This window comes from Rutidosis leptorrhynchoides, unplaced genomic scaffold, assembly GCF_046630445.1.
Source record: "Rutidosis leptorrhynchoides isolate AG116_Rl617_1_P2 unplaced genomic scaffold, CSIRO_AGI_Rlap_v1 contig276, whole genome shotgun sequence".
NCBI lineage: Eukaryota > Viridiplantae > Streptophyta > Magnoliopsida > Asterales > Asteraceae > Rutidosis > Rutidosis leptorrhynchoides.
The window spans coordinates 63,381-81,429 of record NW_027266521.1 but is presented as its reverse complement, the minus strand read 5'-3'; the positions used below and the strand labels follow the sequence as shown (position 1 = coordinate 81,429).

Sequence of the window (18,049 nt, the reverse complement as noted above, 5' to 3'; positions counted from 1 at the left end):
CTCTTTTATATATGGAAGAGTGTATGAGGCTCTTGAGTTATGGGAACGGATGGGTCAAGAAGGTATCGTGCCCAATATTGTTGCGTATAATACTTTATTACATGGTCTCTGCTCCAATGGGCATCTACGTGAGGCATTTTCAGTTTTCAAACAGATGGAGGGAAATGGTTGTCGTCCAAATGTTAAGACGTATAGCTGTATAATTGATGGCTTTGCAAAAGCTGGTAATTTGGTTGGTGCATCTGATATATGGAATAAGATGATAACTAGTGGTTGCCATCCTAATGTTGTGGCATATACATCCATGGTCGATGCCCTCTGCAGGAATTCCATGTTTGACCAAGCTTATCATCTTATAAAGAATATGGCATTGGAGAATTGCCCACCAAATACCGTGACATTCAATACCTTAATAAAAGGACTATGTCAAAAAGGAAGGCTTGACTGGGCATTTAGGGTGTTCAATCAAATGGAGGATTATGGGTGTTATCCGAATGCCACGACTTACAATGAGCTATTGGATTGTCTTTTCAAGAGGGATATGGTAGAAGAAGGCGTCTCTCTCATCAGGGAGATGGAAGCAAGGAATATTGAGATGAATCTTGTAAGTTACAATACTATTTTGCATGGATTTTGTCGTGCCACAATGGTTGAGGAGGCTCTGCAACTTGTCGGAAGAATGATGGTGGGAGGGATAACACCAGATGGGATCACAAATAACATCATCACTTTTGCTTACTGTAAGAAGGGAAAGGTTAAATTCGCTGAACAACTTGTTGATCGGATTAGTTCTGGAGGAAAGTGGAAACCGGACATAATTACACACACTAGTCTGCTGTGGGGGATCTGTAAGTATAATAGTTTAGATGAGGGCATTATGTATGTCCAAAAAATGTTGGCCGAGGAGATCTACCCTAACTTTGCTACATGGAATGTACTAGTCCGGTCCCTGTTCGATAACCTTGGTCATATTGGGCCTGTTTACGTTCTAGATCGTATAATCGGAAACGGCTGAGGCACCACGGTCAGTAAAATGCTACCGAAAGGGAGACCTGGACAAAAGGAAAAGACCATGTTGTGTGAGAGAAGGCCTGCCGGTTATTTACATTTCGTTATCGGGGTCGGGACAGTTCACCATTTCAACGGAGATGGCTGTTTGGAGTACATTGGCATGCTCATGATAGAGAGGTTAGTTTTTTATGCAACCATCAATTGTTTATATTATTCGTAACTGGTTATTATGTATCTGTGATCTGAATTTTTCAATGTTTTCCTGCATTTCAAGGGGTCTTTCATTGCCTTTTCCTGCTCTTCTCCTTTCGTAATAAAGAAGACCCTTCTAGGAAGTTTCTGATCCAAAGACTCGCTCTAGGAAAATCTTGTAGTTCAATCAGTTTGACGCTAACAATTTGCATCAACAAATCCAGTCCAATGAACAGGTACACAAAGGGCAATTTCTTTTCAATATATTGAATGTTGTATGATGATGATGGACTCACTTTTATTTTTTGGGAAAAATGAAGAGTTTTTGTTAATGGAAATGTTTAGCTTAGCATTTGATTTGGTTGAGGTTGGTGCCGTTTCTCTAATGAGAGTTGTTTTTCCTGACGTCTTCTACATATTATTGGAACCATTGAAAACAACTTCCTTCCAGATTAGAGGCATGATTAGTGCACATCTCGTTTTCTCAAATATACAATCGTGTCATGCATGTGTTGTACAAGATGTACAGATAACGAAGGTACACGTAGCGCAACTGTTAGCTTCAATACTCATTCTCATGTAAGATTTTTTCAAATTATATATCAACCAACTACTAATGGGTTTTTATTTTTATTTTATTTTATTTTAAAGAAAAATTTTAAAATTAAAAACATAATTTAGTTTCCAACGATTAACTACGTCAGCATCAATATTAACCACCTCAATTTGTCATATTTTGGCTTTTCTAATCATTATAGTTTTGGATGGACAAAACATTGCGTTTGGTCCTCATTTCAACGTTTTCAACGTTTATGATCTCACTTATTTTTTAAAATATCACATTTCGTCTTTTATTTTATTATTCCGTTAGATTATTTCGTCTCTCGATACCAACGGTCATTAAAAATTGTCTAATTGACAAGATTAATCAATCGTAATTTGACACGTATGTAATACGTGTCAAATTATTGCACTTGTCATTTTTTCTTATCTTAATATAAACCAAATCCAAATCGAATTTTTTCTTATCTTAATATAAACCGAATCGCAATCGAACCGAGCTGATGTAAAACTTTAATCATATTTTAATTAATCATATACCTTATCACTTTTTACGTCGCCCACACCCAACCCAGCCCCCTTCTCCTTCAACCTCCATCACCGCCGCCACCACTCCCAACCCTCACCACCTCTATATAGGGAAGAAGATTGGGTTGTTGTTTGCTGGTTTTCTAATTTTGAAGAGAAAGCAGCTTATGAAGACCAAAGACAGAGATGTGGACGGATCTTCTCGTTGAGTTATAGAGACATTTTTACTTGAATTCTCTAATTGAAAGGGAATTGCCATTTTTTTTTATTAGGTTCAGATTGTTTAACCAGGAAGGATGTTATATTGTGGGGGATTATATAAGATTGTGATATTCTTTGATGTGCGGTGAAAGGATTCAAATTGAAGATACATTGACTTCTTAAGTTTCTCCGTAAATGGGTGATTGATTATTGGAATTTTGTTCTAATATTTGTTCTAGCATGAAATCATTCATTGGTTTGTATTCACCTGAATGACTGCAACTATATATGTGGATAGAAGCCTGAGTATTGGTATGATCTGTGCTTTGCTTTCTTGCGAGGTAACTGATCGAACTGGTAGTTTTGTGCTGCCTTTAAGTGAGTGTAATTGCCCCTGAAACTTTACATATGCAAAATCAAACATACCACTACATATCCTCAAACCCCAAGGTGAGGTGGTGGGGGTTGGGAGTGGTGGCGGCGGTGATGGAGGTTGAAGGAGAAGGGGGCTGGGTTGGGTTGGGCGTGGGTGACGTAAAAAGTGATAAGGTATATGATTAATTAAAATATGATTAAAGTTTAACATTAGGCTAGATTCGATTTGAGTTTGGTTTATACTAAGATTAAAAAAAATGATAATACAATATTTTGACACGTATATAATTACGATCGGTTTATCTTGCCAATTAAATAATTTTTAACGACCGTTAATATCGAAAAATAAAATGATATAACAAAAAAATAAAATATGATATTTTGAAAAACAAGTGACGTGCTGAGTCATAAACACGTTTTGCCGTTTTGGATATATCGCCAATTACATAGCTTCAAAAGAAGAAGGCCGATTTTATATTGTTGTTCCAATATAGGGACAAATTCATAAATTATCCTTAAAAAATAGGACGACAAACAACCTTTCGTGTCCTGAAACGATTTTATATTGTTGTTACGATAGGGACAAATTCATAAATTATCCTTTAAAAAATAGGACGACAAACAACCTTTCGTGTCCTGAAACGTTACGTGGACTGTTTTAGTTACCTGGTCCTGTGGGTTTTCTTTTGCGCTCTGTGATTGGAGGAAAAGAAATCGACGAGATGCTTATACTCTTTTCATTCAATAAATGTCCAAATTTTATTTTTAAAATATTTTTTAAATAAATGTCTATTTGATAAAATCAACCAATTATTTACTAAATTATCTCAAACCAATTATTTACTAAATTATCTCATACTTTATAATTTTGAATGAGGTAAAAAAAATTTATTAAAAATTTTAGTGATTTTAAAATTATAAAATATAGGGATAATTTAATCAAATAATATATAATCAATTACTTTTTTAATTTGGGTAAAATGTGATTTTTAGATATTTATTGTGGAATGGAAGGAATAATAAATTTATTTATTTATACTAATTCCGTATCTAATTAAATATCGTGTTAATTAAGGACGGAAGGAGTAATATATGTAATAGTTTTCCTCTCACTGATACGTTTTAAAATTTTGTTTGGATTGACATATTTCAAATTTTATAGAGTAAGGTAGAGTAGAGTAAAAGAATGAAAAATAAAATAAATTTTTTGTTATATTTTGATAAGAAATAGAATAAATGATAGTATTATATATAATTATACTTAAAAATTTCTCAACACTTCAAATCGAAGATTTTTAAAAGTTATAGTTTTAAAATAGATTTCAACCCACCATTAATTTTTATTAATTTTATTTTACTTCCAACTTTTCTTCCCCAAACAATCAACCTAATTAATTTTATTTTACTTTATCCTCCAACACATCAATCCAAACAAAGGTTAAATATGACATTTTTTTACCTAAATATCGCGTATATATTAGATAAATAATTAATTGATTAAAAAGAATTATTTATAAAATTTACTATTATAGTCGTAGAAATACTAATAAAATAAATTAGTAAGTGAATGATATAATTTAAAAAATTAAAATATTTATTGAAGATATTTAAATAGATTTTGATAGATTTTATTACTCTTTTCATCTAAAATTAAGTATCACAGGTTGACATTTTGATGGAATTAAAAAATATAATGATTAGGAAAACAAAACTTAAACTACCACTCCTTAAGGACAAAACTTACCTGCTGAGCTTTATATACTTGTGTTGTTGATCTTTTTATTATAATTGTATCTGTCAATTAAAATTTCATGTCAGCACATGTGCAATAATTTGACGATTTAACTCTTTTTTTTTTTTTTGAAAAGATGACAATTTAACTCTGTTAACAAGGGGCAAGACTTACGTACGCTTCTTTACGTACGCTACGTACGCTTCTCTGCTTTAAACAGTTGTACTGTTGGTCAAACGTACAACCGTTTAAAGCAGAGAAGCGTACGTAGCGTACGTAAGGAAGCGTATCTAAGTTTTTTCCGTTAACAAGAACTAACGCCACACAACCAAAACCTTCTTCTCCCACTCTCTTGTCCACACACTCTTCAGTACTGTATTCCATATATATATATATATATATATTCTGATCTCCCTCAGACACCATTATCCAATTTCAATTCTCTCTTTCCTTTTTTTCTATCTTTCTCACGGTAATCAGAATAGAGTCTAATTGCATTCGAAGGTGAACGTGACCGGATAAGATTCAGAGTGGCGATTTGAGGGGTTCACGAGGGTCCGATCCCGATCTGATCTCTTGTTGCAAATAACAGATGATTCAAGGTGATCCGATTATATTGTAGGAGTTTATTTTGGTTCAAGGTCAGATCCGTTCTGATTTTTTACGGGTTCTGAGGAATGAATTTAATCCTCTTCCTTTTGTAGTGAGTTTAATCACCTATCATTAGAGAAAGTCTTAAGTCTGGGTTATCGTCGGTTGAAGGGATTGAATAGATAATCAAAGACATGGATTCCGTTTACTTTTGCTTACGGATCGATCGAGATCAAAGACTTAGATTCCGTTAATTTGTGAATTTTCTTAATTGAAATCAATAATAAATTAAATGAAAATTTAATTGAATCAAATAAAAAGGATAGCTGTTTTGTGTATGGCGGCGGAGATGGACGGAGGTTGAGGAGGACTCGACTGAGAAAAAATTCATGTTGACTCTGGCGGTTGGTGAGGGTTTAACTGGTTTAACGGACATTAACTTTTAGTTTAACAGACGTTAATATTTATGACATTATAAATAGTTGATGTGGAATTTTAATTTATAGATATTATTATAATAAAAAGACCAACGGTACAAACATAAAGCTCAACATTTAAGTTTTATCTTTATTTTAAATATTTAAAATTTTATTATAATAATATATTTGACTGAGTTGAATGATAGAAATTGAAAAGTATTGTAAGAAGTATGAAATGTGACATTTTTTATTATTATTGATTTTTAATTATACGAAAGTACGGTACTCGCATTCATGGAGTATCTACCTTCAGAATAATATTTGATAATCATTAGACCATAGTTATGAGATATGACATTCAGTTATGGATCGGGACGGAGTGATATACGAGTCCAAATCCGTCGATATCTATAGCCGCCATTTAAACCCAACCTCCCCCAAATTACTAAACGGAACGCTTCGAACTAGACGACAACAAACTTGCACGTGCAAAACATCATCCCCACATTTAGTATTGTCGGCGATCAACTCAACACAAATCGTTTTCTAACCGTGTATAAATACATAGTACGAATCTGGGTCATATTCATTCTTGATCAAAGCAATGTCACCGTCACACGAGAAAGTTATCCGTCGAGAATCAGAAGGAGAACCAGATCAGCTTCATAGAGTCATCATGTCTAATAAGATATCGTGTGAGAGGAGAAGGAAGGAGAGATTGAGAGGAATCAAAAAGAAGAAATTAAGTGAAAAAGACCAGTTTGATGTTAGTATTATTATTAATAATAATAATAAAGACCCATTTGAGGTTCTTGGTAGAGACGTCATGTTCATGGTTCTGGGTTGCCTCGATGCACGCAGCGCGGCTCTCTGCTTAATCATTTCCAGAGAATGGCATGGTGTTGCTTGTAGTGATCGTGTTTGGACTTCGAAGGTTTGATTTTTATCATCTCTTTTCAATTTTTTATTTCAATAATTTCGTTTATTTAGTGTTATTACTGTGTTTTCTTTGAAATTTGAAATCTGGGTAAGCGTTATCTGGTTATTCTCCCAATGGGTTTTGGTAGAATTGGGATTTGTATATATATATTTATAGATATATATATTGACCTTAGTGTTCCTCCCAGGTTGCATGATATATGTGTTCAAGTTAACTGCTTCGTAGTTATAATTGCTAACAGGATGAAACAGTGGCGGAGCCACATGAGTGATTAACAAAAATTTGGAAAAAAAACTTTTTAGTCCTCTAAATATTAATGTTTATATATAACTCCAAAAAAAATTGAAAATAAATTAATAAATGCTAAAAGAATTGCAATCAATTTATTAGTTATTATTTACATCCCTCTCGATGAAAGATTTATTCAATACACATATGTTTGACATAATTAGTAAAAAATTAGACAATTTTAAACTATAAATATATGAAAAATTATAATAAAATATGTTTAGCTAGATATTATCTAAATTTTGACCTCACAAATTATTTTTTCTAACTCCGCCACTGGGATGAAACCCCGGCAGAGGTAAGAACTGATTCCTGCTCATACTTTGATCTCAAATTTTAAAAAGTTTGCTGAAGCTGGGTAATGAATCTTGTGTTTTTTGCTCTATCCCCCTACTGAAATTGTGACACGGCATTTCTATTTTGCTTCTCTTTAGTTATTTGTTGGCATGGTATCTTTTAATGCTTTGAATTGATGTTCATAGGCATATCGATTTAACAATCTCATGTGCATTTCTGTTGAGCTTTCTAGCATGTTTTGTTTCATAACGAGAAAACCAGTCTCAAAATCCTCCTTTTTTATCTTCTGTTGGTTGTGTAGGTTGAATTTGATCATCAAACGAGAATTATGTAACAAAGTGCTTCTTCATTGATTCAGTCCGTTACATATAATAGTGAAAAATGATACATTTTCACTGTGCTGCCTAGAGTACTTGTTTTGGCCATTTTGTTAAGATTCTGCGAACATTCCTAGCCCAAAAATCCAGTCTTTTCTTCCTGCTATTTCAAATGATTCTCGATGCCCTTTTTGTTTTCCCTTCAATGATTCATTTCATGGTCCTCCTTACTGAAGTTCATATAGGCCAACTAAGATGTTTTGGATGAATTAATCTTGAACTCTGGTTGAAACTTTCTCTACTTATTTTTTGTCTATTTATTTTAGTGCGAGGAATTGTGGCATGGGAAGGCACACATACCTCGGATGTCACTAGTAGCAGGATTATCAAAGTTGAATGCGTATTCATTATCTATCATGGACAGCAGACGTGTAACCATCTAAAACCTCACTTCCTCAAGCATGCTTTTTTTTATTCATGGTTGCCGTTTAATTTTCGTTTTCATACTGATTTTCAGACTCGTATCGTGAAAGATGACCTCTGTGATCATGCTTGGGAGTTCCACTTTAAAATGGTATGTAGAGTATTCTATGGTTTCCGATAAATGCCAAGTTGTTTTTTCCTTGGTGGCATATCTGAAATACAATATATCATTATGTTGGTTGGTTTTCACTTTTCAGGCAGTTCCAGATTATTGGAAAAATCTCGATCCATACTGGACTGGGACAGGGCCTCTATTGCGTCGATACTTCCATCAAGATGGGAGTATAAGTGCTGATCCTGATGACCAGGTATGGGGCGGTCACGAATGCTACTATTCTATCGTTACAACCTTTGTTGATGGAAATATGAGGAATCACTATGTAAGGGTAAATAGATGGCCACGGATGTCAGTCTACCGGAAACAAGACTGGAGCTGGGAAATGTCTAATGCACTTTCTTGTTACTCAAGCATCCCTGACGATGACAAGGAAGGAGGCACTGGACCACTATTTCCTCTCAATATGTGAAAATGAACAGGAAAAGAATTCCATTCCATTTTGGCGGGTCGATATATATATAATATTTAGGCGTTTGCATCTGCTAACTGTAAGTTGTTCATATGAATCTCAGTTTAGGTTTTGTAAATATGGTGTAGATAGGAAGGATTGATGTGATTATGTGAATTTCCTACAATTTTCATGTCTTGCAAGATGCTCTGTAATTGAAACATCTTGTGTTATAGTTCAGGATGCAGTTTTCTCGGAATTTAAATTCAGTTTCCCAAATTTTATAGTTTTTTTCTTCTTTTTTCACGTTAATGTACTATACTATCTCTGTCTTTGAATAAATGTATTCTTTCATATTTTTATACATAGGCGTAATTTTATCCTTACTTTATGATTTAATCTTTCGTCTTTTTTTATTAAAATAATGATTAAGGGCGGGTATTAATGAGAGAGAGTTGGTGGAGGGGTATATATAAAAACACCGCATTGAGATATTAAAAACCATAACTATTTAAAGATTAAAAAAAAGTCTTTAAAAACGATATCTATTTAAATATTAGGAGTATAAATTATTATTTTATTATTTAAAAACAGAATTTAATTTGATTTTTTTAGTTGTGTTGACTTTTATTCTTAAAAGATACATAACGTGGCATTGGCCATATTGGGTTCGGGAGTAGAACTAACAAAATGGGCTTTCAGTACCGTGCAAAGCCCATAATATATTGAAGTAGCCCATAACCCAAAAAGGAGAATTTAAAAAACCACTTCCATCGAATTATTATTATTATTATTATTATTATTATTATTATTTATGATATCCATCAAACTATTTAGGAGAAGGCTATACTGTATATGAATTTCACATCACCATATTTTGTTTTGGAATTCTTTTACCTACTTATTTACGTTCTTTATAACTACGTACTTCATGTCGACATGATTGTTTCCACTTCTTAAAAAAATACTACTTTTAGTTCAAAAAGATACTTACCTGTTTATGAAGGGTAGTATTTTGTGTACCCATAAATAAAATAAATTGGAAAATTAAGATAGAGAAAATATTAATATAACGTCATATTTGTTTGTATGTTTTTTTTACTCATCGATTTTCGAGATTCATTAAATAAAATACATTACTATATCAATTATGAATCCTTCCTAAAGAGGAAAGTAATGAAAATTATATACAATAAAATTGAAATATGAATCTTAAAAATAAAAATCAAATAAACAAAATTCTTAACTATCAATTTTATAGATTCTTTCTCATGTGGTATTTTTAAATTGGTCGGAGTAGCAAAATATTACCCCTACAACCCTATTGGAACAACAAATTATTCACATTTAAATATTTAGAAACAATAATTGTCCATTCATTAATTATCCAACATTATGCTCGTTTTAACCGGTATTATATTGCTCATTTTTCAATAATTGATTCTCTACAATGCAAGCACAACAAGAAAAATGGAGACAACAACAACAGTGTTGCATTGCAAGATCCTCCGCCGCGAAGGCGTTGCCAATATTGCAGAATCTTCTGAACCCCATAGGCTACTACTTCATCACATCCCAAAGGAGCATAGTCCCACAAAAACTTTCGTTAATGCAATATTCATGAATCCGCATACCAAAAATGTAATCTCACCAGACGCTAAGTCGCAAATGGTATGTCTTATGAACTTAAAAGTTTGTATTTTTATCTTTCTTGAGTTCTTGATGAAAGTTGCTAAAATTGAGTTCTTTTGACAAAAAACCATGCTCTATTTTACAATTTTTTTTAGCTCATTATGGCCATCAATATATCGTGAATAGATCTGAACTCTAATACAATGATAGAATGAATTCAAAAGAAAGATTTGCATAAATCATTATAGCAACCACCAAAATCCCATCAATTTGGACAGTACATCTTAGTTTTTTAATTTGGGATTAATTGACACCCATTAGGCCTCCTATGTCTACAGTTTCTCTCATTTGTCGAGATATTTTGATTTTAGTGGTGTTTTTTACTATTTCCTTTGTCTTATTTGTTATCGTAGGCAAGTTTAGAGAAGCGTATGATACTCTGACCCCTTATCTGAATGATGTAGTTGTTCCAGTCGATTCTACTTTGCGGCTGACTAGAATTTGAGATACGAGATGTAATTATTAGTATGTGAAAAAAAAATATTTGATACATAATTAATAATTAATAAGTAATATATAATAAATATATAAAAATATTAAATAAAAAGTAATTTTATTTTTTTATTTTCAGAGTTATTCATCACATATTCGATACCGGACAATATAGTTCAAACAATTAATTTGTGTTGATAATATAATACGAATTTAAATATATATATTTTTGAAAATGTTAACAGACACCATATATATATAATGATGGACAACTTTAATAATAATTTTTAAATTTTCTATTGATATATAGAATTTAAATTATCATATTTTTATTTTATATAATAGCAAAGAAACATAATTTTTTTTATTACATTACAATTTGTACGGACTGCACGATTCACGAATGAAAGAGAGGATGTTCACCCATTAGACCAAGGTCTGATGTGCAAGTCATATAAAATTTAGGAATTTATTAAAATTCATATTAAATTTCATAGTACAGTATAACAAAAATGTTTAACATAAACAGACTCGAAATAAATTACTTAGCACCGATGTTTTTTTTTTTTTGGCCCATTTATTTCTCCTGCAAAAACGTCAATTTCAAGTTATTAGACCGAAGATATGAGCGTGAATAAGTAGAGATATTTTCTTGAGTTACCTTTACGGAGAGGTAAACCAGAAGTTTCTTGATGCTGGAAAGTCTATGTGTACAACCCTGAAGTGCCCAGAAGTGTGGAGGCCATGTTTGTTTATGTACTTGTCCCTTGTAGTCAGTTTGAATATTCATGAAGGGCTCTTCTACTGGTATACCGATTCAAAGGATGGTCCATTCTTTTCTAAGGTACTTAGTTTTAAAATGAAATTGAAAATTGATTCATATGCTCCAAACAAAAGTAAAAAGCTTTAACTTTGCGTATATTTTTTTTTTATGTCTTCTTCAGGAAGCAGTTGGTTACATTTTCTCAATTGGTTCGGTTGGTGCACTTTTAGGAGCAATACTCTATCAAAACATCCTAAAGGAGTACCCTTTCAGAAATTTACTTTTCTGGACTCAGTTGCTTTATGCCTTATCAGGAATGCTTGATTTCATGCTTGTGCTACGTATGAACCTGAAAATCGGCATACCAGATTATTTCTTCGTCGTGATTGATGAAAGTGTCTCTCAGATGATCGACAGGCTAAAATGGATGCCATTACTTGTACTCAGCACGAAGCTTTGTCCACGTGGCATTGAAGGAACATTCTTTGCTCTCCTCATGTCTATTGACAATATTGGAGGTTTCTCGTCTTCATGCTTGGTTCATCTGTTGGAAGTTTAAAAAGCTTGCAAAACAGCTTATAAGCGATTCTAAACTCTCTTTTATTCTCATGGTAATACATGAAAATCAATTCTCTCCTAACTGAGAGTCATGCCATACTCATTATAGCAATTTCTTGCAATTTTATTGGAATAAGCTCTGAAATTATATTCAAATCAAACTAAAACAGAAAAAAATATCTCTACACTGAGAGATGGAATCAAATTCGACAGAGTCGTCTAATCATATCTACGTCTATCACAAGCTTGAAACATGGACAAAATAGACATTTGCTAGCAACAATGGACAAATTGTAACACTAAATTTTTTTTTTCCCTAATGATTAAAATAACCCACCACTGAGCATTTAGGGCAAGTTTCCAATACTGCTGTACAGTTAGTGGTAGTTGCAACCAAAGAAGGAATATCTTTCGCTCCAAATCTATGTTATGGTAACATTGGATCTCCTGATGCTGTAAGCATCTGTAACTCGGATTTCTCAGCTGACTGTTTTGTTGTGTATTTCATCCCATACTCATCTGTAAATTCTTAAACATTTAAACTTGGTCCTTTTATTTTATTATATGTGCATGGCTATGAATGGCGTCTATTTTACTCCAAAAAGTACATATCAAAAGAATGATGTAGTCTTTTAACTGCATCGAAATTCTTGCAAGTGTAGCCAACGAAATTCAAATCTTTTTGAGTAAGATTCTGCAAGAAAAGGGAAAAGAGATTGCTTGTCAATTGTCATTTTTTTTAAAGTAGCAACATTGAAAAGAGAAAAAAAAGAATGCTTAAACTTCATTCACAAACAGAATATTAACAAACCTTCCATGAGGGTCCTGAGCTAGATTGTGTTGGTGCTGGAGCATTCAACTGACAAAAACTACAAATATATCAACAATTAGCTCCCCATTCACTTCAAGTTTGAATGCATGCTGCTTCCATTTCATAGAGTTTATCCCATACAACATCCTTGAATCAAGGATGAGTCTGACATAGTAGATTGCTAACATATGTCAGATACAGGAAAAAAAAACCCACTTATATGAGTTGCACATCAGCAACAAAATAGGAGTTTGATAGAACACAAAGACACAAGTCTTCATGAGATTGTACAATTTCATCAATTTTAGAATCCATAATTTTTATAATTCACTTGAAGTGAATATAAATGGATTGCAGTCACTTTGTCAAACTCGAACTTTTAAACATAAATAACCATTTAAAAATTAAACTCTATAATAATCTATATTAAAAAAAATACTTCTTCTAAGATCAAAAATTGTATTCAGACTGAGAACCATGAGGTGAGGATCTTGCTTAGTCCCTACCGGTGTATATGTTTTGCCACTGAAACTATATCAAACAAAACATTTTATACTCGATTTCTAAAACAAATTGAAATAGACAGTGCCAAACATAAATGGACAGAGCCGAGATTTCTATGAAAAATCCAATAGCTTGCCAATGCACCAGAGATAAAAATTAGAGATCAGTATTTACTTTAGTGACTCCGAAAATACATAATACCCATTACATTCACAAGGAGTGATTATGAATGTTCAGGATTCATACCTTTCAATTGATCCGTAAGCGAACACGGTTGCATTGAATCCTTGAACAACACAAGAAACTACAGAAGATATACTTTTTGTATAGATTTTCCGGAAAAGAAGTGAAAATCCAGTTAAACATTTAAAATTGAAGCAGCTCATTGAGAATTCAATTATTGTAACATATTAACAAAAAATCAATGGAGAATATGAAATTTCATAAAAAGAAGAACAAAATCAAATTTGCTTAGAGATTGCAAGTCCAGACCATTTTTTCCATCCATATTTCTGCAAGAGCTGCAAAATCAATAGAGTTGCAATCACGTGACCAATTGTATGAGCCACGGCGACCTTGTTTAAAAGAAAATGATTTTTAAGATCGAATCCAACCTAAAATCAGTATTAAATCATACATATAATTAAAAATTATGTAAGAATTTGGGAGCTAATAGCTATAAGAATTAGAAGTTAAACTTAATTCAATTAATTGGCTTGTGTATAATTCAAATTACTTGTTTTTTAGCTATCAACAAAAGCTCTTGTAGTTTTCTCAGCAACCAAACAAAAGGGTCTCTTTCTGAAACCCCCAAATACAATAATTTTTCTCAGTAAGCGAATAAGCGATCGAACAAAAAACATGAATAATAAACCCTATTTCTCTTTCAGTTTCTATAACCTCTCACCGACCAAAGCAAACGTAAGAAACTACACTCACCGGAAGAAGTCGCTTCGGCGGCCGTAAAGCCTGGTTACCCAAAAGATCAACGCAGCCACCGCCCATCCTCTTCTGCGACAAAGGATGCCATCTAGTCTAGTCATAAAGTAGATTCTCAAAACTTTCATTAGAAGTTGATAAATGTTGTTTTGTACTTTTGAATACATTGTGTTTACTTTTAAAATTAGGGATTTTCAAAATTATATTTCCATTCTTAACTATTTTGTTGAATGTTACGATTGAGCACCGATAGTTTAAGAGAAAACAGAGTAGAAGAGAAAACAGAGTAGCGAGGGAAGGAGAAGAGAGTTGGAGGGAAAGAGGTTTTATTTATTTTCTGAATGAATCCACAAAACACAATTCGGGTCCTATTATGATACACCCAATACTTAGAGCCTAAGCCTAAAGCCCAACAAAAATGCTTATATATGTCGAAATTCGGAAATGTAATCATATGTAAATATTATGCTTTTGGTTAAAAAAATTAAGTGGATTGTTTTTTTTGATCATCTGACACAATAAGATTTTAAAGACTGCTACAGAATCAAATAAGTAGTTGCTTATACATGAATATATCCTTTGGTCTACAATTTCTCAAAGAAAAATATATCCTTCATTCATCTACCCCTGCGTTGATTCTTCAGCACGGCACAATCTGAGCAATACCATTTCCCTTTCGGCGTTTCTTTCAGACCAACACAAGCAAAGTGGAACCATTCTACTTTGCACTGTTAAAAGAGGAGCAGAATGAGATGGGATGAACGAGACACCAAAAAACGATAAGTAAATGTTTTTCTTTTAACAGAGGTAGAGAAACTATACATTACCTCAGGGTTATCACAGGCAACCATGTCCCCGAAGTTAACTTGGTTACAATAACAATATGTTGGTTCATTCGGGTCCACCGGCAAATCTAACTCCATACCAGATGGGATTGAAGTTGCTGCTTCTGTTGCAACTGCTGTTACCAAACGTGTTCTGCAAGTGTAAAGCTTACTTGATCAAAAAACAAAATAAAACCTTGAATATAGCTGGCACCATGTCTTGTGAAGAAGACTCGAGCAAAAAAAACTCATATATATAATTTATCTCTCGTAAACATTAAATTTTGGTATCATTTTTTCTATGCAAGCCAATAATGAATAACCTCAAGACCAAATTTTCCAAACAGGAAAACAAAACCAATCGATAACATGTAAGGAAATCCAGCAAGAAGATAGTAAAATAAAAACTTTTGTAAAGGTTAATACTTTTTACGGTTGCCTCTTCCACCTTCATTACCCCGGCCAGATTTTGCAACTCCGTCGTTGATGCTTGACGGAGGCTGCACATTGGCAGCAGCACTCTCTCTTTCTGTAATTCAGGTGAAATAGAAACAATCACTAAACCATCTGGGCATTCTGATGAAGAGTACGAATAAAAATCCCAGTATAGCATCGTATAGTACTAAATGCATACCACGCCGAAGTTCCTCGTCTAAATTTTTCAGATATTGATCAAGTTGTTGTGCATGTGTATCAACCTGAAAGCATTGTTAGTTTAGTCCAAAATAAGCCCCAAAAAAAGTGAGAGGGAAAACAATCCAATTTCCAACGTATCTCAATTCAATATAAAAGAAATATGAGCAAATAATATGATAAGAAGAAAATGTAAAACACCAGTAATTTAAGGTGTGTTCGGCACTGAGCTGTGTTCTGTCAGTCAGTTCACACTGCTATTTCCTGATAAATTAATCTAGCAATCAGGCACCATCAAAGAGTACTCAGCATGATGATAGAACAACGTTTCAGCAATATTTGTTCTTGTAAGCCATTCAAATACTATAATCCAAAAGTGGGAGTGCAGCCAATAAAAGTTCAAACTAGGACGTACAAGAACAATCATTAATTCTCATATAACAAGAGTTCAGAAAAGAGATGTCGAGTACCAAATCATAAGCCTGAACAGCCAACACAACCTTCTCATCAGCTATCCTGACACCATGCTTTTGCTCATCAAGTGCATCATCCGAGAATCTCACAAGTGAAGTACCAGGCATGAAATTTCCCACCCTAACACCCCTCTTAATATCATCGATTTCTTGCTCACAAAGATTCACATTCTGCCTTTGGATTTCTTTCCACATACATAATTAACAAGAACACAGACAAAAAAGTTGATAAATAAGAGCTGATTTCATTAACGGTAAGCGTCGAGTAGGCATCACAAATACCTTGTAGACTTTTATCAAGGTCATGTAACAATGCATACTTCTTCTGCAGAATAGTGGGTAGAGACTCCAAGTATATAACGATAAATTCAGCATGTGCTTTAAACTGTGTACAACAAAATCATAACAAATTTTTTTCTTCGAGTACACAACTGGAGATGATGACTGATGATACGATCAAAAGGGACCATTTTTCCCCCTTGATACATACTACATAGTAAAAATATTCACTTTCGAAAGCACTAAAATATGAACTAGTAGCTGAATTAATCTACGTATCTAATTGGGTATTTTAGGCACATACGCGAATCAATCAAGGGTAACCAGATAATGAAAATTAGAACGATAACTTACACAACAAAATCAAAGTAGGGTTTGTCGAAAACAGTCGATTCGAAACATCAAAACAAAATTAATCAGAATTCAAAGCAAGCTAAAGTGGGAGCGAGAATTACTGGCTTCAAATTCGTCGAAGGAGGACATTAATGGGATTTTCAATTTTTACTCTGAATTTTTGGTGATTCTTGATTCAACCAATTTATAACCCTAGCCCCAAAAACTCGAAAATGACACATTTAGCCTTCAAACGACAATGTTATCTGTTTTGAAAAAAGTGCTATTTGACCCCTTTTTTTATAAATTTACTATTTGACCCTTGATAGAAAGATACCAGCTCCACTAGGACTTTTCTGTTCATCAGCTCCAAGACCGGCAATTCAACAAGTTCACCAGTATGATAGTTTCATCTTAATTAGAGTATTTATCAGTTATCACTATATATATAAACATAGAGAAATATCATAACTTGCAAGTATAATCCACACAAAAATCTACAAATACTTCCTATATCCATACGAAATACAAGATGTGCAGCAGAATGTCATCATTTCTTTGCTTGTTGCGACGATAAATATGGCGGCCGGGTCAGAAGAAGAACCGGTTTTTGAACTGTATATGCATGATATACTTGGAGGCAACAATCCGACAGCGAGACCAGTCACTGGCCGGTTAGGAAACATATACAGCAGTCAAGTACCATTCGCAGCTCCCCAAGGATTCCGCACCCCTAATAACGGGGTCGCGATTCCTAATCCCAATGGTGCTCTTCCAACAGTCAACGGCTTAAACAGTATCCCTCTAGGAACCGGCTAGGCTGGGACGAATTTTGCAGGACAACAAAATAACAACAAGAATAACTTGCAGCCTCAGACCCAGTGAGGACCAGATGGATTGGGACTTGGCTTTGGAACGATCACCGTCATCGATGACATACTGACCTCTTCGCCCAACTTAGGATCTCAGAACTTGGGAAAAGCTCAGGGAGTTTATGTCGCCAGCTCAGCAGATGTGAGCACACAGATGATGGCGTTCACGGCCATGTTTGAAGGACGAGAGTTTGGAGACAGTCTTAACTTCTATGGCGTCTACAGAATCGGGAGTACAATGTCACAGCTCTCGGTGACCGCCGGAACTGGAAAATGTAAGAATGCTTTTGGCACAGCTGAGATTAGACCACTCATTCCGTCTGGTCAGAGTGTCACAGATGGTGCAGAAACAATGCTCAGGATTACTGTGAACCTCAAATACTAACAGAATCACATATGTGATTGTTTGTGTCCAAAGTTTCTCTTCATTAAATTATTTTGAGATTGTCAATTTTCTTTGTAATACACAACAACATTTGAAAATACAAATCATAT

The 18,049-nt window shown here is 33.7% G+C and overlaps 3 protein-coding genes and 1 pseudogene across 3 annotated transcripts; 3 read left to right on the top strand and 1 right to left on the bottom strand.

Annotated features, from left to right (window-relative positions):
* Positions 1–10: 10 nt before the first annotated feature.
* On the top strand, positions 11–1,015 carry LOC139882487 (uncharacterized; the record flags this gene model as incomplete). The annotated part of the gene is made up of 1 exon (XM_071866800.1): positions 11–1,015. A coding segment is annotated over one exon (1,005 nt), but the record flags the coding sequence as incomplete, so codon positions are not given.
* Positions 1,016–9,911: 8,896 nt separating this feature from the next.
* On the top strand, positions 9,912–11,887 carry LOC139882494 (probable folate-biopterin transporter 2). Its single transcript, XM_071866806.1, has 5 exons — positions 9,912–10,112; positions 10,284–10,350; positions 10,487–10,562; positions 11,208–11,409; positions 11,510–11,887. Exons 1-5 carry the CDS (start codon positions 9,912–9,914, stop codon positions 11,885–11,887), a joined length of 924 nt encoding a protein of 307 aa, XP_071722907.1.
* Positions 11,888–14,757: 2,870 nt separating this feature from the next.
* LOC139882495 (PHD finger protein ING1-like) lies at positions 14,758–16,832 on the bottom strand. The gene is made up of 7 exons (XM_071866807.1): positions 16,805–16,832; positions 16,353–16,424; positions 16,068–16,255; positions 15,599–15,662; positions 15,391–15,493; positions 14,968–15,118; positions 14,758–14,868 (listed from the first exon to the last, which is right to left on the bottom strand). The coding sequence occupies exons 1-7, from the start codon at positions 16,830–16,832 to the stop codon at positions 14,758–14,760; spliced, it is 717 nt and encodes a 238-aa protein (XP_071722908.1).
* A 109-nt stretch (positions 16,833–16,941) lies between these two features.
* LOC139882493 (dirigent protein 16-like) lies at positions 16,942–17,939 on the top strand (annotated as a pseudogene).
* Positions 17,940–18,049: the final 110 nt, after the last annotated feature.